General features: G+C 36.0%; 1 protein-coding gene and 1 long non-coding RNA gene across 4 annotated transcripts in view; both read left to right on the top strand.

Moving 5' to 3' along the window:
- The window catches only part of Gria2 (glutamate ionotropic receptor AMPA type subunit 2), a 131,349-nt gene that overhangs the window by 49,540 nt on the left and 55,611 nt on the right, over positions 1–26,198 (top strand). For all 3 annotated transcript variants that reach the window (XM_028880125.2, XM_028880122.2, XM_028880121.2), the window contains exons 3-4: positions 16,968–17,207; positions 25,816–26,012. In XM_028880125.2, coding sequence (XP_028735958.1) covers positions 16,968–17,207; positions 25,816–26,012 — 437 coding nt within the window. The remainder of the gene's footprint in view (positions 1–16,967; positions 17,208–25,815; positions 26,013–26,198) is intronic.
- LOC114700489 lies at positions 2,785–9,951 on the top strand. Its single transcript, XR_003735697.1, has 2 exons — positions 2,785–9,343; positions 9,525–9,951. It is a non-coding gene; the product is annotated as an uncharacterized LOC114700489 (long non-coding RNA).

The following is a 26,198-nucleotide window of genomic DNA, read 5'->3' as shown; positions in this document are numbered from 1 at the left end:
TGGGCTCATCTGACTTTGCCAACCAATGTGTAAACTTGGGTATGAGAGAAAATATAGACTCCCCTTTCTTCACCAGAATCAAATCTGCTTACTGAATGATCTAGACTCTACAGCCTAAAAATTTAATTTTACAATAAATATGAAGAATACCAAAAATTATTTTGACATGGTATTCTGAAGTACTATTATTAATATTTCAAATATATCTATACTTACTTAAGTTAATTAAATGAAACTCATAATGAACTGTAACAACTTACTTGGTGCAAAGCCCCATCTGAATTAAGAAAATTGTATATTAATGTGTGTCTACTATTCTTTGCCAGTTTGATTGAATGTAGAGATAAAACTTATGAGTATTTTTACTTAATTGCATTTGACTATTCCCTATTCTCTGACTTTTACATCATATGTATAAACTATTTCATTATAGCTTCCCCTTTTTTTTAATCTTTGATTTTAGAAGTTTTTAAATTATTTTTTGACAGAGAGAAAGGGCCTCAATTTGGAACTCAGGCTGGCCTGAAACTCATTATGCAACATAGGCTAGCCACAAACTCACTCAACCCTCCTGGACTTGCAGATGAAATCAACATTTGTTCCATTACATAGCAAGGTTGTCAGTTTACTGAGAACAACTAAGGGTTTTTTAAGTAAGTCACATTAAATTTTTCCTTCCTAGACTTATTTTGAGTTATATTTTATATGCTATGCTTTCAGGTCTCGATTGACTACTCGGTGACATGCTTCAAGTTGTTCACATGCTCTGAGTTCTAAAAACATTTTTTTTTAAATGCAGCAAACCTGTTTTGTATGCCTGCTTCATACTTGGAGAACAAAAATAATTCTCAGAGCTCTGGGTTTCATCACCAGTACAAAAACTAGAAAATAAGCAGCAAGCAAGCAATATGAATAAGTCTGGAATGCCTAAGAGCTCAAATACCGTATTTGTACTGCAATTTTCATTGTGCCTTAGCCATTCCCATCCATGCAGTTAATAAAGTGTGCCTATGTTTTTAAATTTTATTTAAACAAATTGTCCATCCACTCAAGTAACCCTGTTTCCTCTTACTCAATAGTGCATTCTTGAGTTCTCCTAGTGTTTTTATTTGTAGTTTTCAGCCATGTACTCCACTGAGTATTTCTGTGTTCTATTATTTTGAATTCAACCCTGAACATGTAAGAACTTCTGTGGAGAAGATTTGGGGAAAAGTATATGATGGGTTTCTGTCAATAAAACCCATTTCAGTGTGCTCTAAGAATCCCAAAAAGGTCTAATAAAAATAGTAATTATCCTTAAAATATCATCAAGAAGATTTTAGAAATTTTCAGGTATGTCACTCTGGCCAGTTATCAGTTAACTTTTATACAGTATAAGCAGACTCTTTAAGTATGTTCTATGTGAATGGAAGTTGGACATTGTTGAGAGAAGTATTCAATAATTGACACTCTGAATTGAAAAGAATCTTTAGTCATCTGATCATAGTCACAGACACACTTAAGAACCAAACAAAAGCTCAAGCTACATCCAACTCATAATTTGGTGCAGCTATCTTTGAAATACATTGCTTACTATCTTATTCTTAATCTTTTAACTTGTTTTTCCTTTAACTTGATTTTTTTTTTAAAGAACTCAAGTTAACAACAAGTCTCTAGTGGAACATGTCTGTGGCACTGTGTCCTATTGGTCCTAAATACACGAATATGTAGATGAATGAATTATGTAGGAATTTGGATGACAGTATGTAGTCTGCTCCAATTCAATAATCTCTTTACCTTGTGGCATATGAAATTTGAAATGATGTAGTGTGTCCCTTATATTCAACTGTTTTGGTACCCAGAGTTTCTTGTGACTATTGACCCCACAACCTGCCTCAGGGCTATATCCCAGCCCTTACCTCTTAGATATTATGAGTGTTTCAAATTCCTGAAAGCCCAGATGATACTTTGTTTAGTTTAATAACACATCACTATCAGAAACAAGGGAGACTCTGAATTCAAACATTAGGTTGTTTCTACTAGTAATAGTGGAAATTAGGACATTTTTGGCATAACTCAACATTCTGTATTTGCACAAATTGTTGCATTTATTTTGACTATGTAATTTCTGGGGTGTCTTGTTGGGAAAACAAATGCCTTTTAATGTTGATTAGACTGGAGGTCATGGTACAATCATTGGAATGTTTAGAAAGAACTGAAGTAAAATTGAGCCTTACAAATTTAGGAGTAGAATATTAAAAGCCCATTTGATGTCTTTTAAAAGTGTATTTGTTTTTGATATTTTCCATTCTCTACAACTTCAATGCTGACATAGGTGTGAAATAATAAAAAACAGAATGCAATTTTGTTGTGACCGCTTAGCAGGAGGCAGGTATATGATTTATATGGAATTGCTCTCATTATGAATTTTCAAAAACTGTAACAAAGGAAAATGGCCATGTTGAACAAAGGCTCTTAACAAAGTAATTTTTTCCCATTAACATTTTCCAGAATAACCTGACATCCCCAAATAAGGACTTACAATTGAGATCATTTGTACTTTGTATCTGATTTTGCTAAAAGAACAGATTTTCTCATGAGAGTCTTAGTGCCTTTGTGTGATATGTTCATGCAAATCAAATCACATGACATTCTGCTATAGAAATTATAATGTTCACAAGACTCTGCTTAAGGGTTTTATCTGACTATTGGATTTAATTATGAAGAGGCTTGCTATGACCCACCCAATTTAGCTTGGGTGTAGACGCAGAGATAACAAAACATGTCAGTGAAATTCAAGTTTGTTTGTTTTTCCTTGCAAGGTGTGTTTCATTTAAAAACAAGATGTGTTTTAGTTTCATTAATCATACATATAATTTCTATAATATCTCAGGACAAACTGTTGGCAGTCTGATTAGAGGGGAACAACCATTTAAAGGTGAATAGCCCTATGGCACCTTTGAGAAATCCCTGGGTCACAGTTCACATTGTGACTAGAGCTTGTCTTCTATATTTCTCTTCCTCCACATCAGGAGAAGTCCTCAGAGATGAGAGGGTGAGGTGAGGAAATCCTGCAGTCTAGGCTTATGGGAAATTTCACTCTGCTTTTCTTACTCATTGGTCCCTGGTCTCCAGAGTGCTCTGCCCTTGTCTTTTCAGTCCGATCTCAGCCAGCTGGTGATGCCCCACATTCCTCAGCTTGTCTTTTTGCTTGCTATCTATGCAGTCTCAATCAGAGCTGATGCTTCCGCTCCCCTTCACTTTGCTGCAGCAAGAGACCAAAATTCAAGGTTCTTGAAAGGCCCTGCATATGTTATTAAGCTCATATGTAGCAAAAAATAAATACCCTTTTCTAGAATTGACATTTTGTGACTTGTGAGTGGGCGATCACAACAAAGGTGAAATCTACAAATTAAAAAAAAATCTGCTGGTAAAATTTCTAGCCAGGTTAGTTAGTGTCTCTGTGAGCATACCGGAGGGTTGTACACTTGTGTTTGTGTGTTTGCATGTGAGTGTCCGAGTGTGTGTGAGTGTGAATGTATATAGACATAAGCACAAACAATAGGTCCACATTTTAAAAATATAGTTTGGTAAGCTTATGCTCTCATAATGTCTCTTTGACTTAGCATATCTATCACCTACCTCAAATTCATTTTGCCAATCTATTGGAAGGTTTTCCACATGTTCTTATGTGACATTTTCTTGCTGTTTCCAAAATGCCTGGGATTAAATTCTATCATCATTATCATTTTCTGTGTTAACATGGGAAGTTTACTCAACCTCTTTGAGTGCTGTTGTTGGAAGTATTAAATTCCTATATGCAAGCCCTTCAACAGTTCCTGGAACAGAGTTGAAGTGATGTTATTACTTTACAGAATAATGGTTATGTGGACATTAGATTCATATGCCAGTTTCCAAAACATTTTTATTTCATGAAGTTAAAGAATATGTGAAATAATATATGAGTATATAAAGTAATGATCATATATTAAATAATAATACACACTGTTTCACCCCATTCAAACTGTAAAAAAAAGTTCATTTTATGAAAACACTGTATAAGAAGTTCTTAAATAACTTGGCAAATTCCTGTGGAATTGATGTTTATTTTCTCCTTAATAATTTCTGAAGTATGATATATTTGATTGAAGATGCTAATAGTTTACAAATTAGCAATACTCTGTCCTCATTAATATCATTCTTGTGTTTGACATTCTACATGCTCATCCTTCATAGGACATAAGTTTTGCTGGTTCCTTCTTGATTTTTAAAATATTTCCAGAAGGAATTCCTAGGAATTTCCTAGGAATAGAATAGCATTTAATCCATGTATTGGTTCAGAGGGTACAGCTTATCACCCCTAGCTTGGCTATTAGGACTTCTTTTATTTAGTTCCTGCTAATTGAAGATATGTTGTCATTCCTACTGAAATATGGGGCATGCACCATAATTTTACTCTTAAAAAAAATTGAAACCAGGCACATTTTCAATTCTTTGATCATTTATTTTAGAAGCCCTAGCTATATCAGAGCTGTTTGTTTTTACATTTTCTTTGCGGGCTTAGCAGTTATTGAACAGCTCACAGGAGGCAGGAAACCAAACTAGAGTTCAGATTTCAGTGTGGATTTTTGTTCTGCCTCAAACTCTCACCAGTTGTATTCAATTTAGACATTCTTAAGTTGCCAGCTTTGCAATTTACTCTGTGATTTATATGCAGAATTATATATGTCCTCTAGAACCAGACACACACTCATTTAGATATCTGAAATAGCGACTTTAACTGATTTCACATGTGCCTTTCTTCAGTGGTCACATGAGGAGAAAATAACCGGGAATACATAAGTCATGATATATTATTAGCATTTTCCCTTGCAATGAGTTTGCAGCTGCCCACTTTCAGTTTCTCCAGCTTTCTCTCTCATAGAAATAGTTATTGCCATACTAACTGAGACAATTGTTTCTCTTTCTTATTCACTGACTGTTCATTTCACCTCTCTGAATATCTTTGGTCCATTTTAACAATGGAGAAATATTGTCTGAATAATTATTTTTCTCTTTATTATATCATCTATGGTAGTATTCTAAAAATAGGGTATGAAAAATTATAGAATCATATTGATAATGACTAAATATTGATATTATGTGACCTATGTTATATTTTCTTCCATATTTCCATACTCTATGGACCATATGGTGGTGAATTGAACAATCACTAATAATATATGGGCTTTTAAAAACCAATCTATTATGGGAAAGGAAGAATTATAGGCTGTATAAAAGGATTTAATTTCATACATTGATCAAGTATGTCAGACAGTTATTCAAATTCCCACTCAATTTTTATTGCTTCAATAAGACATTGATGGCATGCCTTTAAAATACAAAATTCTTTTAAGAAATGTAGCACACATACAAATATAAAAAAAATATTTCTCAAGAGCCACACATGCTTCAACAGATGGTTCTGTACCCATGCATACAAACAGTACTAAATGGAGTCACAGGTTTAATAGAAAGAAAAGAGTATGTTCAGTTGGGAAAAATAGAGTGGTGGGGATGGAGAATGAAAGAAGACCTGCAAGGGAGGGCATGAGAGGCAATTTGTTCAAAACACATTACTCACTGTTGAAAAAATACAAGCAAATCAACCAAATACTTGTAGATGCTGATGGATCAGCAGGATCTGTGGGCTTAGCTTTATGTTTGGACAGTCCACGGTTTTCTTAAACAGCATATCTAAGACAGAACGTTTAAAGAATCCTACAGCAACATTAGAATGATACAAAGTGTGGAAGGATTAACCAAGTAAGTGTGCAGTTTCAAGACCAAAAGGGACATGAAGAATAAAATTATTTAAGAGAAAAGGGAAGAGGGTAGAAAATAAATATAAACAGAATGATAAATATAATAAATAATAATAAAATATACAGATAATGGTGGACTAAGTCCATTAAAGTTGATTAATTCTCATATGGAATTTATATGAAATATATGTGAGAAAGAATACACATGAGTGACTTGGCATTTTCTAGAATTAACCTCTTGAATGTTCAGTCATTTAGAGCCATGTCTAAGCTAGTTGGGACATTTGAGGACATTGAAACCTTTGAATTCTGCCACTTGCCAGAAACACACAGCTGGTTCTTGTTATGGTAAGATGAGACGCCAAATCTGTAGGCATTCATGAAGCCTGATATGATATATGTAACACTCATATCATATCAGAACACAGAGATGTGGACCTCACCTAGAGCCTGAAGCCAGCAAGCCTTTTCAGAGGTCAAAACTGTGTGTGTGTGTGTGTGTGTGTGTGTGTGTGTGTGTGTGTGTGTGTGTGTGTGAAGGGAATGAATGACCAAGGTGAAGAATGGAACCATTGGAACCAACTCTTGTGAAATAGCATCATAAATAAATGGAGGTAATTCTCCTTCATTTCCATGTCCATGTCATATCATTAAAATTTACATTAGAGTTATTACCCATTACTGCTGATCCCATTATTGTCTGCCATTTTAGATGAAGAATGAAGCAGGAATAAATGCTACAGATTTCCAAAGTGGCTTATAATAAAGGCCACAACAATAAACTTAGGACATTTAACCTCACTGAAACTATTTAGCATACAAGTCAGAATGGACAGATACTTGCTAGGGAGAAAGAAAAATGCATTTTTACTACTTCACAGTCTTCTAAGACTGAGAGATGATGTTGCATCACATTAACTATCCCTATGATAAATGGGCTCAAGATATATGCAAAGCAGAGGCAATTTATCATGATATAGATAGGTGGCATGACTGTAGGTTAAACATTAGTGAGGCAATTTATAGAGACTGTCACTTGGGTGTGTGCTTATTATTCTACACACTGTCTCATAGCCATTGTTATGTTCACTAGCTAAGCAGTGATTGCTGGAATTTTAGGGAGATTTGTGTGGATGTTAAACTGTCATCTCTTGAGTGGAAGCAGTTCACGTCCACAGAGGAGAAAATAAAGTCCTCCAGTAGCTATGCAAACTTTAAAATAGCCATATTTATGGAAAAGGGGTAGTTTCACTCCATTTCATCAATATCATAGAAAATTGTACTGGCCTAAAATGTCCACAAATAATGGAGACATGGTTCAATTTCTATCATTCTTCTGAAAACTTTACATAAATTCTAACCATGTATGTACCGTACAATACCATGACAATTACATCTTAAAGGATTCAATGTTGCTTACAATAACCCTGGAGACTTGATGCATATATAACCGGGGGCACTGTCCTTCACTGATGTGTGCCCCCTTTGTTGTGCATCTTGCTGTATTTTTAACTTCTTCACTTGACATGTAAAATTCTCTCCATATAAAATAAATTTGGAAAGAGTGACAGAACTGGATGCCACAGATATTCCAAAGAGTGTCATCTTTTGCTTGACAAAAGATTGACCAAGTTTTCTATGGATTTTAAAACTAAGACAGGAATTCCTGAAAAATGGCAATTCAGGAGGAAAGCAATGATTTCTGAAAAGTTTGAGTAACAGCAGAAATGACATCTCCATGTAAGAACCTACATTTTACATTATTAACCATTTGGTTCTGACATATATTCACCCAATAATAAATATTATAATGATTTAATTGTGAAATTCCTGATTTGGGTATTGCAGAAGAAAAAAATCACTGTGATTGGATTTATTGTTAAAAACACACTTACCTAATCATTAATATTCTCTTGAGTATTATCTATAGGTTTTTACAACACAAGCATTAAGGTGTCCTTGGGTAGTAGGTAGACAAGAGACATCCCCAGATTGGGAAGTGCAGCTCAAGATCAGCAGTTCTCCTACCAGGTAGCCAGGGAAAGCTACAGCTGGCTTCCAATTCTCTGCTTTTATTCTGTTCTCATACAGACTCATTTATTGAAGGAAGTCATAAATTAGCAAGACACGCTAACACTGTCACTCACACTTCAGATAGGTTGAAGACAGAGTGACAATAAGACAGAGACAATCACCGAAGGTGGCATTCATTTGCTCATAGGCAGGACACACTTCATGGAGTAATTGTTACTTTATTAAGTGCCATTTACTACATGATCACTGTGTGTCATGTACTTGTGAGAATTGTACAGGTAATGGGATCTTTATTCTTTTCTCGTTGGTTCACTGTTTAAAGAGGAAGCTAAGTGGCAATAATACCGGTAACATACAGCCATGTAAATGACTTTAGAATCACATATGATAAACACATGAGACTCAGACCACACAAAACTGATAAAACTAGAGTGATGCTGCTTTTCTTTATTCAGCAAGTGGAGCACATAGACAACTTCTAAGTAAGAGGGTGATTTTTGCTGTGATAGGAAAGAGATGTATGACAGGGGATGCTGTTTGAGAAATTATTGCAGGAATTTAGTAAATAAGTGTCAAGGAGACTCTATTGGGCACTGTCAGCAATGCTGCGGAATACAGATTGGAGAGGTCAAGTAAACAACACTTGCTGAACCCTTGTCTTCTGGGGATCAAAGTAGGGAAGATCCATATATCTTTTGGCCTGAGAAGATGGGTTTGAACACTGTCTTGTGGAGGTGATACATTTCAAGCTAATGGAAAAAATGAGCAAACTTCTGATGAACAACTGATAAATAGCAAGTATTAACATTAATTAGAATGTGGAAAGCATGGCAGAGAGACAGAGAGGTTTCCATGTGGCTAATTGGCTGTTGAAACCGCTGAGAGTTGCTTTTTGTGTTTTGTTAATGCCATCCTACCCTATGTTGACGTAGGTAAGATTGCTATCCTCAGGTTGCGGCAGAGAAGAGAAACTTGTCTCTCCAAGTCCAACTCGAGATTCAAATTCAAATTGCTGTCATTATTAGAATTTTCAGCTTCTGTACCCACCGTCATTGGCAGCACATCCTTGGGTATTGAATAACGTCTCCATGTCTTCAAGCTTTTAGGGATAATTATGTGTTTTTAGACACTGTAAAAGAGCTGTTTCACCACCTATTTCTTTATCTTTTTTATTCTAGAAAGCTTACCCTTGACATCTTATTGAAATTATTTTAATTATAACTTATTTGAGCAAAAAATATATAAGCATGGATGTATATATTATAACATCAATCATGTATGTGATAGTTGTACTGTGTATTTTCAGGTTAAATAAGGAGGTGTAAACAAATAAACAACTAGGGTGATGGTAATAAGGATGAGATCCCTGAGAAATAGAATGTAAAAAAGACAAAGGGAATTGGGAGATGATCAGCAGAGAATGTCTTTTAGGTAGTATGTTTTAGGAAGATCTGTAGGAAAGAATAGAAACTGAAAGAAGGAGAGAGATGAATGTGTCATAATTAAAGAGCAAGAAGAAGAAGAAGGTGGAGATGCAGGACATGCTTAGAAAATCCTGCTCAGCAAACCTCAGCTAAGTAGATACTTACTTGGCAAGTTCATGCCTGTCCATCATTGGAACCAAACATAACAAGTTTTAAACAGCATTCATCACTGTGGAGTGAATGAAGTGGAGAGGGGTGGTGTGAACAGAACAAAGAAGAGAAGGTGGAGATGCAGGACATGCTTAGAAAATCCTGCTCAGCAAACCTCAGCTAAGTAGATACTTACTTGGCAAGTTCATGCCTGTCCATCATTGGAACCAAACATAACAAGTTTTAAACAGCATTCATCACTGTGGAGTGAATGAAGTGGAGAGGGGTGGTGTGAACAGAACAAAGAAGAGAAATAAAGGAAATTTTCTGCAATTTAAGTAACTTCAGTAATTATGATGCTGTTACAGAAGAGAGACCTATAGGAAGGTTGAGCTTCCCCGGCTAAAATTCTCAGTTCTTCTCTCTTACTTTTATTTTTCTCTTTTCTTCATTTCTTTCATTCTCATTTTCATTTTCTTCAAGAAATTGTAATTTTTAATTTTCTAAGTCAATAAAACAGTTAGGGGGACAGCAGTGATGATGACAAAGATTTAAGGAATGTGTGTCTACAGAGTGAGATCCAAGACAGGCACCAAAACTACACAGAGAAACCCTGTCATGAAGAAAAGAAAAGAAAAAGAAAGAAAGAAAGAAAGAAAGAAAGAAAGAAAGAAAGAAAGAAAGAAAGAAAGAAAGAAAGAAAGAAAGAAAGAAAGAAAGAAAGGACATGTGTCATCCTGGAGTAGTGACACATACCTAATCTAGCTCTTGGAAGTTTAATATCACTGCAAGTTCAGGATCAGCCTCAGCTACACAGTCAAATCCTAGCCTGCCTTAACTAGAGGGTGAGGTCCTGTTACAAAAATAACAGGAAACAAAACAACAACAAAAGCCCAAGAGTGTGCACATAAAAGTTGAATTTACATTGAAAAGGATGAAACCTGCCAGAGACACAGTGTAAAAATTGAAGAGAACAAGTGTTAGTCAAGTCTATAGTGAACTATTGTTAGCATGAATAGGAGAATGAGATGGTAAAGGATAATTAAAGGGAGAGACAAAATACTAAGATGGTATGATTTGCATGGTAGTGGTGCAGAGAAGGAATTAGCATAGAAAACTATTAGTCATAATAGAAAGAACCCCAAATCACACATTTAGACAAGGCCAGAGATGTTTGATAGACATGAGTAAGATATGATTGCATTTTGAGTAGGATATTGTTGCTAACAAATGATAGGAAAATTTCAGTAGTAGAATCTGTTCAAGTACCATGAGAGGTAAAGGTCTCTTGTGCTAACTATATTATAAGGGTGGTTATCCTTCTTGATGGATCTAGGACCAGACTACAAGTTGAACTACAGAGGGGCTGTTGTCTTCCTGCTTATGAAGAAGCTCACACCATTTCATGAAAGTGAAGACCAATGTATAAATGTAAACAATGGAAGACAAAACTCAATCATACACAGCTCTTTATTCTACCAAACAATGATGTACAGTCTTTCAGACTATATCGTGAATGCCACATTAGCAGCACCAGTGAGCAGAAAGACCCAAGAGGATGGAAGTATAGGATGCACCATCAGCATTGTTGAGAGCTTGTATCATCTGTTCTTGTAATAAAAAGTGAAATAATCAGCAAGTTACTTACACCCAGGAGATTATTACTTCTATGGTTTGACCTAAAATGTCTTATGGAAGGATTTTACTTTGCTGAGTTCTTCAATGTTGTTATTAAATATTTAACTCAAGTAGAACTCAACAAGAATATCTTCACTAACTCCTTTGCAATCATTTTTTAACCCCAAGTTATATGTGACCTTCTTACGGTAATCAGCTTAATCATTCAGAAACTTACAATAATGTGCAAAACTGCTGTATAGGCTATGAAGCTAGAGTTGAAACTCTGTGTTGTTTGTCTGTGTCTTTTATATCTATGATGACTGTTCAGAAGTTCTGACATTGTCTACTTCATTTTAGAAAGCTTGTTATTTTTTTCCATATTTTCCCCAGAGTTAATAGCACACTGTTTTGGGTAATCTATGTAGTTTTAAACCTTCTTTCTGTAGAAGATATAGGGCAGGGAGGAAACTCTATCCTTTAGAAACATCATTGGGGAATAAAGTAGAGATGGAAATGATATAAATAAGCACATTTCTAATTAATTCAAATTACCTCACTTAATTTTGGTGTTTAATGTGTCAATAGGTTTCTGTATCCATCCGTGCTGGTTACAATTCAATTATGAAGTATTCTTACAGGCACATAAGTTGTATGTTTGGTTCTCATGCTGGTAGAATTATTTTGGAGAAATGGTAGGAATTTACATGATGTGATGTCTAGATTGGTCATTGTGGGTATGCCAATGGAGGCTGGCCACCAGTTTCTGTTTCTGTCTCTTTTCTTGCTATGTGCTATAAGGGAAGACTCCTCTGCCACACATTTATATGACCATGATACTATGCATGATCAAGAGCCCAGAATGACAAAAGCAGAGAATTATGGGTGACGAAACCTCTGAAACCAAAAACTAAAAGAAGTTCTTATTTCATTAAACTGATTATGTCATATGGTGTTACAATGATATAAATTATTATTAATTCCAAATAAGACAGAAAGCTAGTGCTAAGAATGTTTTCGTTGCTATCAATAAACCTAAGCATGAAAATTTGGAAATGAGAATACAAGAAGTATTCTTGGGAATAAAGATTTTACTGAGAGTAGGAATCAAAGCTATTTATGTTTTGTTATGATGATGAATTTCTCTACCTGTTGTCCATTTCCTGAGACCCCATGGGTAGCTGAGTTTAAGCTGGTGAAAGAATGTTTGAGACAGTTCAGCAACTTGGCTGCAGCATTGTTAGAAAATCTTTTAGCCAGCTTTATAGTGAGAATTGTGAACAAAGAGTAGAACAGAAGTCTTAGGAAAGCAGTTTTGCCAGAAAAGGAGCAAACTTGAAGCCAAGTAAGATATACTTGTTAGCAAGAATAGCACCATTAAAAATAAGTTAAGCACTTTCAACTGGGAAAAAGAAAAGATGCCATGAAGACATCCTAAGTATAAACAAGACCACATCAAATCCAGAGCTGATGAGTTCATAAAAGGCAAACTGGCTTAAAAGTGCTCTGTAGTCCTCTGGTTCACGGGGCTGCTGGGGGAAGTATTTCTTCACATTCAGAAACCTACACAACCACAGGCTTCTATATACACTGTCCGAAGAAGGGTGGCCAATGCTCAGAAGGCAGCAGTCCTTGAAGTTATACACAAGATGCTAGTTTTATCTACATGTCTATGACAAGATATGAAAAGAGAAGGAAGCCTGGAGTTAATGAAGTCCTGAGCGAATATGTGCTGTTAACATAAGCATGACCATGTTGAGGACGCTAGCTTCAGACCCATAGGGAAATAGCAAAGAACCTGCCACTGCAGTAAGGCTTAGGAGGAAATAGCAAAGCCTTACTTAGGGCTCCAAGTGTGGATGTTAATAGTATATACAGAAAATGCCCACCATTGCTCTCTACTCCTAGATTCTTACAGTCTGAAGACTGTTCTCTTACAAGGGCTGCTCCTACCAAGATTAGATAAATTTGCCTCCTTGATGCAGCTTTATACCATAAACCATTACTTATCTGTAATAACCCTGTTCCTTATTCAGCTGTGTGCAATAACCCTGCCTCGACGTTCAACTCTATAAGAACATGTTGAGCTCCCAAGATGCTGCAGTCTCTCTTTCTCATAAGGCCCAGACTACCTAATCCCAAATATTTTTTTTTTGTGTGTGTGTATGTGTGTAATTTCTTCTTCATTCCCTGTCTCCCCAGTCAGATTCATCTCTATGAACTGAGGGAGGATAAAGTAGCAACAGTTAAAGTGTCACAGAGGATCTCATCTAGATTTTGAAATTAAAAACAATGAAATGTGAAAGAATGTATACCAAGGTTACAATCCCCCAAAAGATTCCCTGAGATGGTAGAGCATGAAAGCTTTGGGAGTGAGTTTAGAGATGCCAGAAATGTGGAACATCTCTCGAGGAAACCTGCAAGCAGGAAGCAGGCATCCAATGTGAAATATAAGATGTCAAAGCCATAGTATTGGAGATACTAAAGCCCATTGAAGTTCACATCATGACACCATGCATCTGGGGTATCCTGAATTTTACACTGTGCTGAAAAAATTACTGTTTTCCCTGCTAGATTTTCTTCTTGTTCTTCTTCTTGTTCTTCTTCTTGTTCTTCTTCTTCTTGTTCTTCTTCTTGTTCTTCTTGTTCTTCTTCTTCTTGTTCTTCTTCTTGTTCTTCTTGTTCTTGTTCTTGTTCTTCTTCTTCTTCTTCTTCTTCTTCTTCTTCTTCTTCTTCTTCTTCTTCTTCTTCTTCTTCTTCTTCTTCTCTTCCTCTTCCTCCTCCCCTTCCTCCTCCTTCTTCCCCTTCTTGCCTTCCTTGTTATCCCTATTACTGTATTTTAGAATTGGATTTATATTTTGTTATTTGTGTCATGGAAATACATAACCTTCTGTTTGACTTTATAGTGGGTCATGGGTAAGAGTTTGGCATGTGTTTCAGAAGAGACTTTGCATATGGACTTTAAACCAATTTCATAACAACTAAAATAATGTTCACTCTCAGAGATAGACAACTCATTCTTCATTATGAGATGGGTAGAAGCCTTTGGAAGGCAGAACAAAATGTTAAAATGTGAATAGGCACTGCCCCCTTTACCTCTTGCTAATGTTAAATGCTTGCTCTCCAGTTTGTGAATTTTTTAGGAAATTGAAAGAAAGTGGAAGTTAGTGCCAACCTGGAGGCAATAGGTCATTGTGGGCATGCTCTTGGGAGTGACAACTTACACTGGTCCTTTCTTCATCTCACTCTGATTCCTGACATCTATGAATTGAACTCAGTTCTACCATAGACTTTTACTACATGCATGTGAAAAGAATGAAAAGAGAGCTTTCTTATCAAATACCTATCAGGCACCTGTGGCAGCAATACAAATTCAAATGCAGCGCTCCACTGGGGAAACAACAGTATGAGACTGCAGAAGGAGGTCTTGGACATTTGGATGTGAGTCACTGAAGTAACATGATAATTAAGTTTCCCTTCTCAGTTTGTTATTGAGAACTTGGAAACAGTACCTCAGCTAAGATGCTTGCTCATAGACCTCAATGACACTCTTACCATATCTTGGGGTAGTGGCCATGACTGAGACATATTGGTCAAATGGAATGTGTAGAAATGGGATATTATGAGAGAAATATCCAAAAAATAGAGTACAGTAGGAAAAAAAGAAAGTCATTATAATTCATGAAAGGTAATATGATAGGGGGAGGATGACCAAGGGTTGTCAGAAGACAAAGACCATTTTTGTAAAATAATATTTACTGAAGAATTGTCAGAATTTCCTAGAAAAAATGGTTTCTGAGTTAAAATAGCTGTCGTTTCTTTAAAAAGTTTTGTACAACATGTTCTTATTGAGACAAAGGTTAGTGCTTCCAGCTGGATACAAAACACAAAGGTCTCTTGGCAACGCAGTCTAAACCAATGGAAAATGAAAGATATGGCTCCTCACTGAGATTCTGTATTCAAGCAGTGACTTCCTTTTCAAGCATTCAGGTGATGCTGTGGCTGCTCTTTCCATCACAGAAACTATTGCATTAAGAGAGGAAACTCCATCAATAAATCATATTGCATGATAGCCCCATAGTGTCTAGATGCCATGCCAACCTTTCACTGGAAATCAAATAAAGAAGATCCAGACAGAATTTTACATCAATCCTCCCTTTTCAGATGTCACACTTCATCAATCTAAGATTTAACAAAAATTATAACCAATTTAAATTTAAGATTCCCATGTCAGTATGCATGTATCCATGCACAAAGTAAGAGATCATTGTGGAGTTTGCCTATAAGACTTAATAGCCAAAGGTCTTTTTCATCTATATGATGAACAGACACAGCCATCAAATATATTAAAGACTACCTTTTATTTTTCCTAGAGGAGGACAAATAATATGGACATAAATAAAACGCTATAATTTCATCTTGGAGTATATGAAAAGTCACCTAATATTCTCTGATATTATCAGCCCATTCTGCAGAAGATTAAAAACAAAAGATGGGATATAAAATATATTATACAGATGTAACCTAAAAACCCAGAAAGCTTATGTTAGTTAGATCAACAGAAGTAAGCAGAATGCCAAGAAATATTTACAGGAAAAGAGAAATTGTTTAGAAATATGGACCACTCAGAGGAATAGCTGATATCACTATCCATTCAATTACATTACTTAATTATTGAAATGTTGGCTATTATTTATTGATCATCCTGATTTGCTTATTAGAATCTGCATCTATTTTAGCAAGGTTCTTGTTCATGAGACAAATTTATTTCTACTTTTCTTCGTGAAGAGACACAGTGAAATAAGACAGTATTGGTTTTACCTTCATGTGGAGTTAATTCATTTGGAAAATGTTCAGCAACATTTGGAAAATACCAGCTATGCATCCATCAAAAGCCTCTGATCACCTGCGCTGGTGACTAGAAGACTGTCACAGATGGAAATAGAGCATTGTAGTCCAGAACCAAGTAGCTTTTACTTCCCAAAAGAGATATAGTCATGTTGATGTTTCAAAAGACCATTCCTATTAGACTGAAGAAATCTGCCAGTGACCATGCTCATGTGTGCATGTATGTCCATGATGAAGACAGAATTCTTATTTGAGTGTTGTTCCCTGTGATAGTATTCTACTTTATTTTTATACAGGGCCTCTCCTTGAATCTGGGGTTTATTGATTAGGCTAGGCCAGTTGACTAGTGAATCCCAGGGATCTTCCTGTCTCCATCTCCCCAATGTTGGTATTACTAATGCATGACACTATGTCTGGCTTCTTAATGTGGGTTCTATGGCTCAAAATAACTACAGTTTGTTTTTAAAATTAACACTAGGCATGATAAAGTGAAAGGGATGAATCCCGTGGGATGCCACTCCTAGACAAAAATTCTACAGACAGATAATGGCTGCTAAGGGAGAAAGAATTAGCCTCTCTCAGGGATGAGCGTCTAGTTGGTTACCCAATAAAAAGTTCTCAGCCTTGAAATCATATACACACAAGCAAAAAAAAATACTCAGCAGGTTGTATTTATGTATTTATGTGTATACAACAGTAATAAGTGAAGAAAAGGAGATCATAAATTTGAGATGAAATGGGGAAGGGGACATAAGAGGGATTGGATTGAGATTTAATTACATTTTAATTAAAATAAAAATTAGAACCTTAATGTCTTATACATTTAAAAAATCTGTCCTAAAACACATTTATCCATTAAGCATGTTACATAATCTATGCATTTTCTTGTAGCCTTATCTGCTACTTTTTATCCTGTATAGTGTTTTTTAATCACTTAATTGAATGCTAAGTGAATAAGTTCCCTTAAATTTTGATGAATCATTGATATTCACTTACTATTTCGTTTGATCTGGTAATGATTTTGTACTTTATATGATTATTGCATTTCAGGACAATCCATGTGATCACACAATGATTAAATAACTTCTCCTTTTGTATTTCCAATTTCTAGTCTGTTCCCAGTTCTCAAGAGGAGTCTACGCAATCTTTGGATTTTATGACAAGAAGTCTGTAAATACCATAACATCATTCTGTGGGACACTCCATGTGTCCTTCATCACACCCAGCTTCCCAACAGATGGCACACATCCATTCGTCATCCAGATGCGACCTGACCTCAAAGGAGCACTCCTTAGTTTGATCGAGTACTACCAATGGGACAAGTTTGCATACCTCTACGACAGTGACAGAGGTAGGTGACAGAATGTAACCCTTTTTAATCAGTCAAACACTGCATTTGCCCTTGGTATTTATATGTGCTGCTTTAGTAATATAAAGGTGTATGAAGGCCCAAGAATTTTGTTGTTTAATTTTACTGTGTAAATGAATAATGCAATTTTAGTATGTATATATGCTTAAAGTAAAACACAATAAAACAAAACAAAAACCAAAACCAAATAAACCAACAATAACAACAAAAAAACAGAACAAGACACAACAACAAAAACACAGGCACATAATCAAGAGGAACAGAATGCACAACTTAATATTTGAGAGCACAGTTGATAGGGATAATCTGTGACAATGTAATGACTTAGTGTTCAGTCCTAGCATAGAACAGCTTGACGTGTGAGCTACAAAGACCCCAGAACGGCTATGTTCCTAATTAGAGGATGAGTGACTTAAAGGGAATTCACACAAGCATATAAACAGGAAGATTTGTAGTAGTTTATAGTTACTAAATCTTGTTCAGTGTAAAAGATTTATCAGGCAGGAAGTAGCCTTGCTTTTAAAATAAGGTCTTTGAACCTGAGAAAAGTCACCAGCTGCTCTGAGGTCATGACTACTTGTATGTAGGATAGTCCAGCACAGGCCTCTAGTATCCAACCCAAGCTGCCCTATATAATTCCACAGGATTGTTTATGTGTTATATGAGTGCACTAATTAGGGGATGGGGAATTTTTTTTATGTTTCTATACTCTTTGTTTTGAAGGTTAATACTAGAAGGTCTGCTTTTGGGGTTTTGGAGCCAAAGTCTTCTTAACATTCATCAGTTCTATAGAGAGCTTACATGAGTCTGTGCACACACCGGATGGTATGAAACATTTTGTGTGGATGTTTATGTGTCTTTGGAGAGTACCTATAAGCACAGACAAGAGGGTAAAGATTTTTATATAAGTGGAGCTAATCTTCACACTGAATCCATCAGCAGCTCACTTCTTGGAGTACTTACAATTTCAAATGAAATTCAGAAGTCCATTTTGACAAAGACAGGGCACCTAGTTATGCTGAAGGGAAGACTGGAAGGGAACCAGCATCAGTCCATTCTCCATTGATCACCCAGACTTGGCTGCTGTGGTTCAGAAGCAGGCCTGCTCAAGCTAGACATCTTTGCTCAGTGCTTTGAGAAGGAAGATTTGATATCTACACTATGCATGAAAACTACAGACAGAGTCATGATGATAAATGTGGATTTCAAGGTTCAGGATGACTTTAATATGGGCTTCCTGTGAATGTGATTTAAAAAAAAAAAAAAAGGTTCTAAAACTGAGCTTATGGGTATTTAGCCTTCCCTTTTGCCCTGTGGCCACTTTTTTAGGACTTGATTTCCCTAGAACTCTTCCAGAAGTTGGGTATATTTTAAATCAATTTCTCACACTTGCATTGTAGTGCTGTTATTTCATTCTATATGTATTTCATATCTATAGGCTTCTTTTCTGGACCTATCTTTCCAGGTCAATGTACCACCACATGTCCAGTACTTCATCTCCTTAATGCCATACTAGTCTCTATGTGACCCATTTTCAATAAAGCAGTCAGAATTATTTTAAATGTTGTTGTTGTTTCAGCATCAAACTGCCTCCCACTTGCTTGAAAGACTTCAATGACTTCTTCACACTATAATGAGGATAAGATTGAAATTCTAGCCCTGGCTTTCAGGCTTTATAATATTTGAGTCCCGCCCTGTTCTCCAGTGAGTTCTTGAGACTTGCTTATTCACTAAATATAAATCCCAAATCTGATTGACCTTCTTTCACTTTCTGAAACGGGCCAAACTCTTTCACCTCAAAGGTCTGCACATAGCTCAAGTTTGTAGAGCCTCTTGATGTCTGCTTCCATATATCATTTCCTGAGAGACACCTGTCATACTGGCATTTTCTTACAAAGCAATGTTTTATTTACCTTCCTAGGGTGTATAACAATTCATAATTAATAGTGTCATTGACTGTGTCACTCCAGAACTATTTATTGAACTTCCACTACATCCCAGGGACTGATTTAGTCACCCAGCATAAGGTCTATTTGTTATTTATGGCATTAGTGTTAGCTGCAGGAAGGCACTACCCAGGAGCACTCCTTACCCAGGGTGTGAGGTTCATAACTAGACATGCAGAGCTACAGGTAATGCTAGACACAGTTTTGACATTCACTGAATGAGTTAAATGTTTGGGCATCTTAAATTTGACCTGATATTAGAAGCTGAATCATGCTTGCTAAGTTGAAAGTGTAGAAGATGAACAAATTTTACTTGTGGATGAGGCCAAATATGGCATTAGTTTAGGAATGTTCCTCACCCTTAGCCTTGTCTTCACTCTGGTATTCCCATTGGTTAAAAGTGAGTTTATCTCTGACTCTTTTGCCTGCTCTTGGGACTCTTTTCCTCTTATTGCCTTATTCAGTCTCCACATGAGGGCTTTTGCCTTGTGCTACTGTATCTTGTTTTGTCCTGTTCGGCTGTTGTCTCTTGGAGGCCTGCTCTTTTCTGAAGAGCAACTATGGAGGAGTAAATCTGGGGGAGAGAGGAGATTGTGGGAAACTGGGAGGAGTGGAGGGAGGGGAAACTGTGGTCTGTGGTCAGAATATATTGTATGAGAGAAGAATCTATTTTCAATGAAAAAAAATGTGAGTCTCAAAAATATTCAAATAGACATCAGCTGTATAAACAGAGGAAGAGAAACACAAAGACTGGAAGAGAGATGCTCAGCAATAAAAGGAGCTGGGGAACTGTCAAGTGAGGACTGGCAGACATATGCACTTGCAAAGAGAATCTGGGGCATTTTACAGCATTTTTATTAATACTTTCAAAATATTAAATAAAACGGGAAGGATGAGATAATCTCCAATTATTAAATTATACAAATTTATTTGAGTCAAGTGCATCTGTTGGCCAAAGTGTCATGATATTAAGTAATTATATGCCATGGCCTTAGTGTCATGATATTAAGTAATTATATATTAAAGCCAAAGTGACCTGATGGGCACACTTTTGAGGTATTATCATGTAGCTGCCAGATGTTTTAATGTGTTAAGTGTTACACAAGCCTTCCACTGACAACTCTTTCCAGAGATAAATATGTAAGACTCTCAAATGCAGACAGGGCCTTGGCCTTTATGTGATGTTTTATTTAGCTAATGGAAATGGAGTTATTGCTGACTACTTTTGTCTTATTAGTGGCTTCATTTTTATCACTCTGCATGATGTTAAAGTTATCCATGCATTCATCCTGTGAACCGCTCTTTCTTTGCCCTTTCCCTATTTGCCTCGTGGGCTGCCTCTCCACCGTACCCTTACCTGCTGTGGAGGGCCTCCTGTGCTGCCTTATTCTTACTGATCATGCCTTTTTAGGAGGTCCCATAATTTCCTCTATTAACGGACATCATTGCAGGTTCCCTTCTCAATATGCTTCCCTCTCTACCTCCTTGATTACATGGATTTGTGTAGTGTATAGTGTTACACTATGTTGAATAAAATAAAATAAAAGTTCCTTTGAATATCATGAGACCTAGACATGGAAATTCCCTCCCCAACAATGTTCTCCCCAAATTTATAAACCAGATGAAAGAGACTTAGACATATTCTGTTTCATCATGCTGCTTTTAGCTAATACTGTAATTAATTGAACTGTGTTTCCAAAGGCTGTGGTTACATCACAGCAGAAATGTGGGAAGCCTTGGGTGCTGTGGTCTTTGTATAGAATCGTCTTCCACGAATCTCAGTTTCCTGGTGACAGGAAATCAGATGCTGTTCTTCCCATTCCGGCTGACATTTCAGAATCGCTAGTGTCTTCTCTTTACCCATCTACTTGGCAGGAGCCTGATACTCCTTGAGGACTCTGTGCCCTTCCTGAAAGCCTTGTGCTATTAGTGCACTGGGAGTAGTGAGATGGAGCATTGTAACATATTTAACTAGAGTAATGGGCCACCTCGGCCAGCCCATTAGGCCTTATAATTTTGATCTTTGGATACAGGTGCAATATATTTTAATTTGAGTCTAATAATGTGTTTATTGGTTCAATGTCAATAAAGAAAAGTGATACATTTCTCTGTGCAGTAAGTGAAAGCAGGATCAATGCCTCATTTCTATATTTGTGCCTTGGTTTTAATTTTGAATGAACACTGTTTAGCCCTCAAAGTGATGTCAGGTCAAAGAAATCACCTGGCATAGAACTAAAATGCTTCAAAACTATATTTTTTCCCCTGATGTTCTGGAAAAACTGATGGGGCAATTCATGTTAATATAATCTACTTTAGGCACCGTGCAATGAGTTAGTGAGTATACAAATTAATTACACTGCCTAGAATGAGTGAGATTGTGAAATTTTTATGCAAAATATAATAATTTTAAGAATGAAGCCGGGCAATGGTGGCGCATGCCTTTAATCCCAGCACTCGGGAGGCAGAGCCAGGCGGATCTCTGTGAGTTTGAGGCCAGCCTGGGCTACCAAGTGAGCTCCAGGAAAGGCGCAAAGCTGCGCAGAGAAATCGTGTCTCGAAAAACCAAAAAAATAAATAAAGAAATAAAGAATGAAGACAGTTCTGAATGGAATATGCCTTCCAGCAGTTATCACTTTAAATTTCAGCCCTTAATAAGTAAATGAAAGGAATTTTAAGCTAAAATTTTTCTCTGATTTTCTCTTACTGTCATGGACAGTGAGTCTATATGAAATTAGCATTGCTGCTAGTCATTTTTTGAATTTTAGGAAAATTGTCAGCTTAGAATTAGGTTATGCATACAAAGCCTATTGTTAACAATGTTGAACTAGCCATTTCTTTCTAAATCCAAATGTTTAAGAACTAAGTAGCGTTAAGAACTTAATTTTGGACTCATAACTGGAAAGTTTTAAGGTTCTATTTAAAATGATTAAAAGGGGAGATACTTTTTTATTTTTTCTTCCAATTTTACATGGACAGCTATTTATTTCAACATCTTTCTTCTTGCTAAATTGTTTAGAAATAAGAAGTAAGCAAGATGACATGATACAGCAGAATAGGTATCTGGGTTGAGTGAATAATGCTCACTGATAGCTTTACATAAACCAGTGTTTATGTAGAGCTTCTGATTCACACACACATTTCTATCTTAATTAAGGGCTTCATGTACTGATGGAGAAATCTCTGTGCCATTTCATATGACAAGGAAAAGAACTCAGCTTGCTTTATTTCATAATTACATTGTAGGGCCAAGAGAACAGCAGTGTGGTGTTGGGTTGCCAAAGAAGAGGTTAGTCACATCTTCATAGCTAGAACACACATTTTTAGTGGTATGTAATTTCAAAAACATTGCCCACTTGGTGAAGCAGGCAGTGAGTCAGTCTCATGACTTGAAAGTCTCGAATGAAGTGTGAAGAAATCTGTCAATAGAAATCTTACAAGATTATCAGCTGTGAGGAATGAGGAAATTAAGTAGCTGATCTTGAGAGAGTCTGTGGCTACCTCTGAAAAATAATCTAAGAGAGTCGATTCCTGAGCAAGGTGCAACAGTCTCTCAAATTTGGGGTGAGATCAGACCTCAGCTTGTAAATGACTGATGTGCTATTATGCAATGTCAACTGACAGAATGTAGCAAATCTGATATAGCACTACTTGGGAAGTTGAGCTTTTAAAAAGAAGTAATTTGTGTCAGGTTACACAGCTTCCAAAATATTAATACTAAGAGTTTTAATAATGGAGAGTCTATACTGAGTGCACATTACTTGTCACACAGAATAAATGAGTTTGAAAGTTAAGTTTGTTAAAAAAAATCCATTATCTTTTATTTTATATATTATCTCTATATTCTTTGACATTGTGAAATGCCAATAAATTCTAGGCTTAAATTTATCACTTGATGAAATCTACTTACACATTTATAAGTGAATTTATATGTAAATTTTCTTACAGTATCTGTCAAAGACAAGACAATGCCAAATACATTAACACTCAAAGTTTTCAGTGTGGAAATTTCATTCTTTAATAAAATATCTTAGTGCATACAGTAAAGGAGGCTCCCAAGGATGGCTATATGATAAAATGGGGAGAGCATGACCCTTATGTTTTTAAGGTGACTGAAGGCACATGTCTGATAACTGGAAGATAGAAAAGACAATGGAGTAGTTACAAAAAATATTTCCAAGCAGCTTATAGCTGTTGAGTTGATGAGGTGGCCAGTTGTATGTGTTCTGCCTTTATTGGTGATGAGAAGCTGACAAGGCACTTGAGTTACAACCTGGGGAGATTGAATTTGCCAAGAGTGAACAGCAATCACGGGTGCTTTACGATGGATTCTAGGCTTTTATGACTGAAAGTTTTTTTCTAAGTGATGGGGGAATCTATGCCACCCCTTGATAAATTCATGTTTACCTCTACCTTTTATTATAAAAGCAGACACAAGGGGCTTTGGTTAATCTCCCCCAGATTGATTTGAGTTCACTCTATTATGTACTGTCTATGAAGGTAAAGTATTTTCAATTTTCATTATAAACTACATTAGAAAGATTGTCATGCATTTGTTTAGCGACTAAGTCTAAAACTCATGGTTTTACTGCTTCAGAACTAAGATTACAGAGTAGTGGCACCACACCCAGGGTGCCATGAATTTTTAACCCCTTTCACAATGAATACTACATAAAAACTTTTATTGTTTTATCTTATATTCTTATCACCCTTCATTTCTTTAGAATAAAATAATAACCATCATCAGTTTTTCATGTATATGCAGTTCTCTTATATATATATATATATATATATATATATATATATATATATATATATATATATATAAACATTGTTAATTGTTGAGAGAAGGATAAACATGAGTTCTATGTACCATGGTTGGTTAATGTATTTTCTTAGAATTGTTGTTATATGATCTACTTCCTATTCTAGATTTTGATAATCTAAACACCGTGGGGCTCATTATATACTCATATATTCCCTGTAAATGTATAGCCTGATAAAGATTCAGTTTTGCATATCAGTCCAACTGTGTACTAAGTGGCACAGAACAGTTGACAGTTGTTGCCTTGACTCACTAACTTCATTGGAAGTCACACAGTATTGATTCTGAACTCATGTGCATTTATTGTGTATTAGCTGGATTTTGTCTAAAGGAAAAATAAAAACCTTGATTTTTATCTTCACCTTGAGTATATTCCACATAGGAAAAGCCTCTGCAACCCCACAGTTCTTGCTTGTTTTTGTTTTCAAAATAATTAATTGGTTGTCACCCATTTAAAGAAAACAAATATTTTAATGCTTATTTTAATTATGATTTCATGCATTTAAATCAAATAAACATTAGGTCCTTGAGTCTATTGCCATTATGATTTTGACTGATGCTGCATTTTCCTCATCTTTATTGAAAGAGCTACAAATGGCACCTTCAGCCTTTGGCATATAGTTTCTTTGGGGAATTTACTTGTTCGTCAATATCAAAAGATATCCTAAATCACTTTGTCTACTTATGACTAACACTAAATTCATATGATTGTCAATGACTTTTTATAGCTTGAAATGTTGATGGAAAAAACAGATAGCTGCTCTCTTCCTGGCCATTGTAAATTTAGTATTTGAACTTAGATTATAAACAAATGTGCTCAAATCAGGTGAATCATACACCATATAGATAAAAACAGATCAGTGTACTTTTAGAATTATACAGATCGTTCTAGAATGAAGAAGATAATATATTGAATCTGAATTCTTTATGGGGCCTTGAGATCATGTTTCCATGAAGTTATTCTTCTACATGATGAACTTGGCTTTAGTGAGAACAACTGAAAAATTATATGGAAGAAAAGGACATCTACTATTTTTGTAGTACTAAACTGTAGATTTAGCTTTTCAAGAAACAATCCCAACCCCGGTTGTTGATCCTAAAGTTCTAAACAAGCTACAGTTTATGTATAATTAAATACCACAATGAAGTAATATCACACTCTAACAAAAATTACTAACAAGTAGAAAAATAGTCTTATATTTAGGATATGAGATAAATCTGTATAGAGAAACAGCTGCCACCATCTGATTAATAGATGAACAATTTAATATCCACAAGAGCAATTCCAAAAACAAAAACATGACAGAAGGCTACAGAAGGAAAAAAAAAGCCCTCATTCTGCTGCTGACTGGAACAACAAAGGTTACAGGGCAGCCTTTAGCTATCACTGACTGTGGTATTCAGCTGCTCAGGGAGTCCATGTGGTCTAAACCCCATCAAGTTACTAGTACAAAATGGTGGACTATCACATACAGCTAAAACTATTTTACCTTCTATAAAGTGGGATATGGGATTTTTTTTTCATTTTAGTTAATTTAGAGATATTGGAGATCTTGTATGTCAGCATGTTACAAGAAGCACATCTCAGAGTTATAAAGAATGTGATCTAAATTTCCTTTGGCAGTTTGTTTTTGCCTATTTAATCTCACATGGACAAAGCAGATACTGATAAAAAAAAAAAATCATAGCTTCTGTCAGAATTCGGCCTCCGCATAGCTGCAGAAATACATCAAGCTTAACAATGTGGATCTGGCCATTTCCCATTCTGGTTCTGAGATTCTCCAGTATCTTCATCAGTCATCCTTGCCCATTGTCTTCCCAGGCTTATCAACACTGCAAGCTGTGCTGGATTCTGCTGCTGAGAAGAAATGGCAGGTGACTGCTATCAATGTGGGGAACATTAACAATGACAAGAAAGATGAGACCTACAGATCGCTCTTTCAAGATCTGGAGTTAAAAAAAGAACGGCGTGTAATCCTTGACTGTGAAAGGGATAAAGTGAATGACATTGTGGACCAGGTTTGTTCCTCTGTTTTCTGCCAAATATAGACTATGAATGCAGCATCAGCACTGGCAAGGACCATCCTGCAAGATGCTTGAACAGCAGTTTTCAGTTTATAGTTCATGTACAATGCAGCAAAGATCATCAATTGAATTATCCCTAGCTTCAGTAAGCAATGTCAATAATGCTGACAGATTGATTTT

The sequence above is a fragment of the Peromyscus leucopus genome, chromosome 6 (assembly GCF_004664715.2).
Source record: "Peromyscus leucopus breed LL Stock chromosome 6, UCI_PerLeu_2.1, whole genome shotgun sequence".
In the NCBI taxonomy this organism is placed as follows: Eukaryota; Metazoa; Chordata; class Mammalia; order Rodentia; family Cricetidae; genus Peromyscus; species Peromyscus leucopus.
This window is presented reverse-complemented; position numbering and strand designations above follow the sequence as displayed.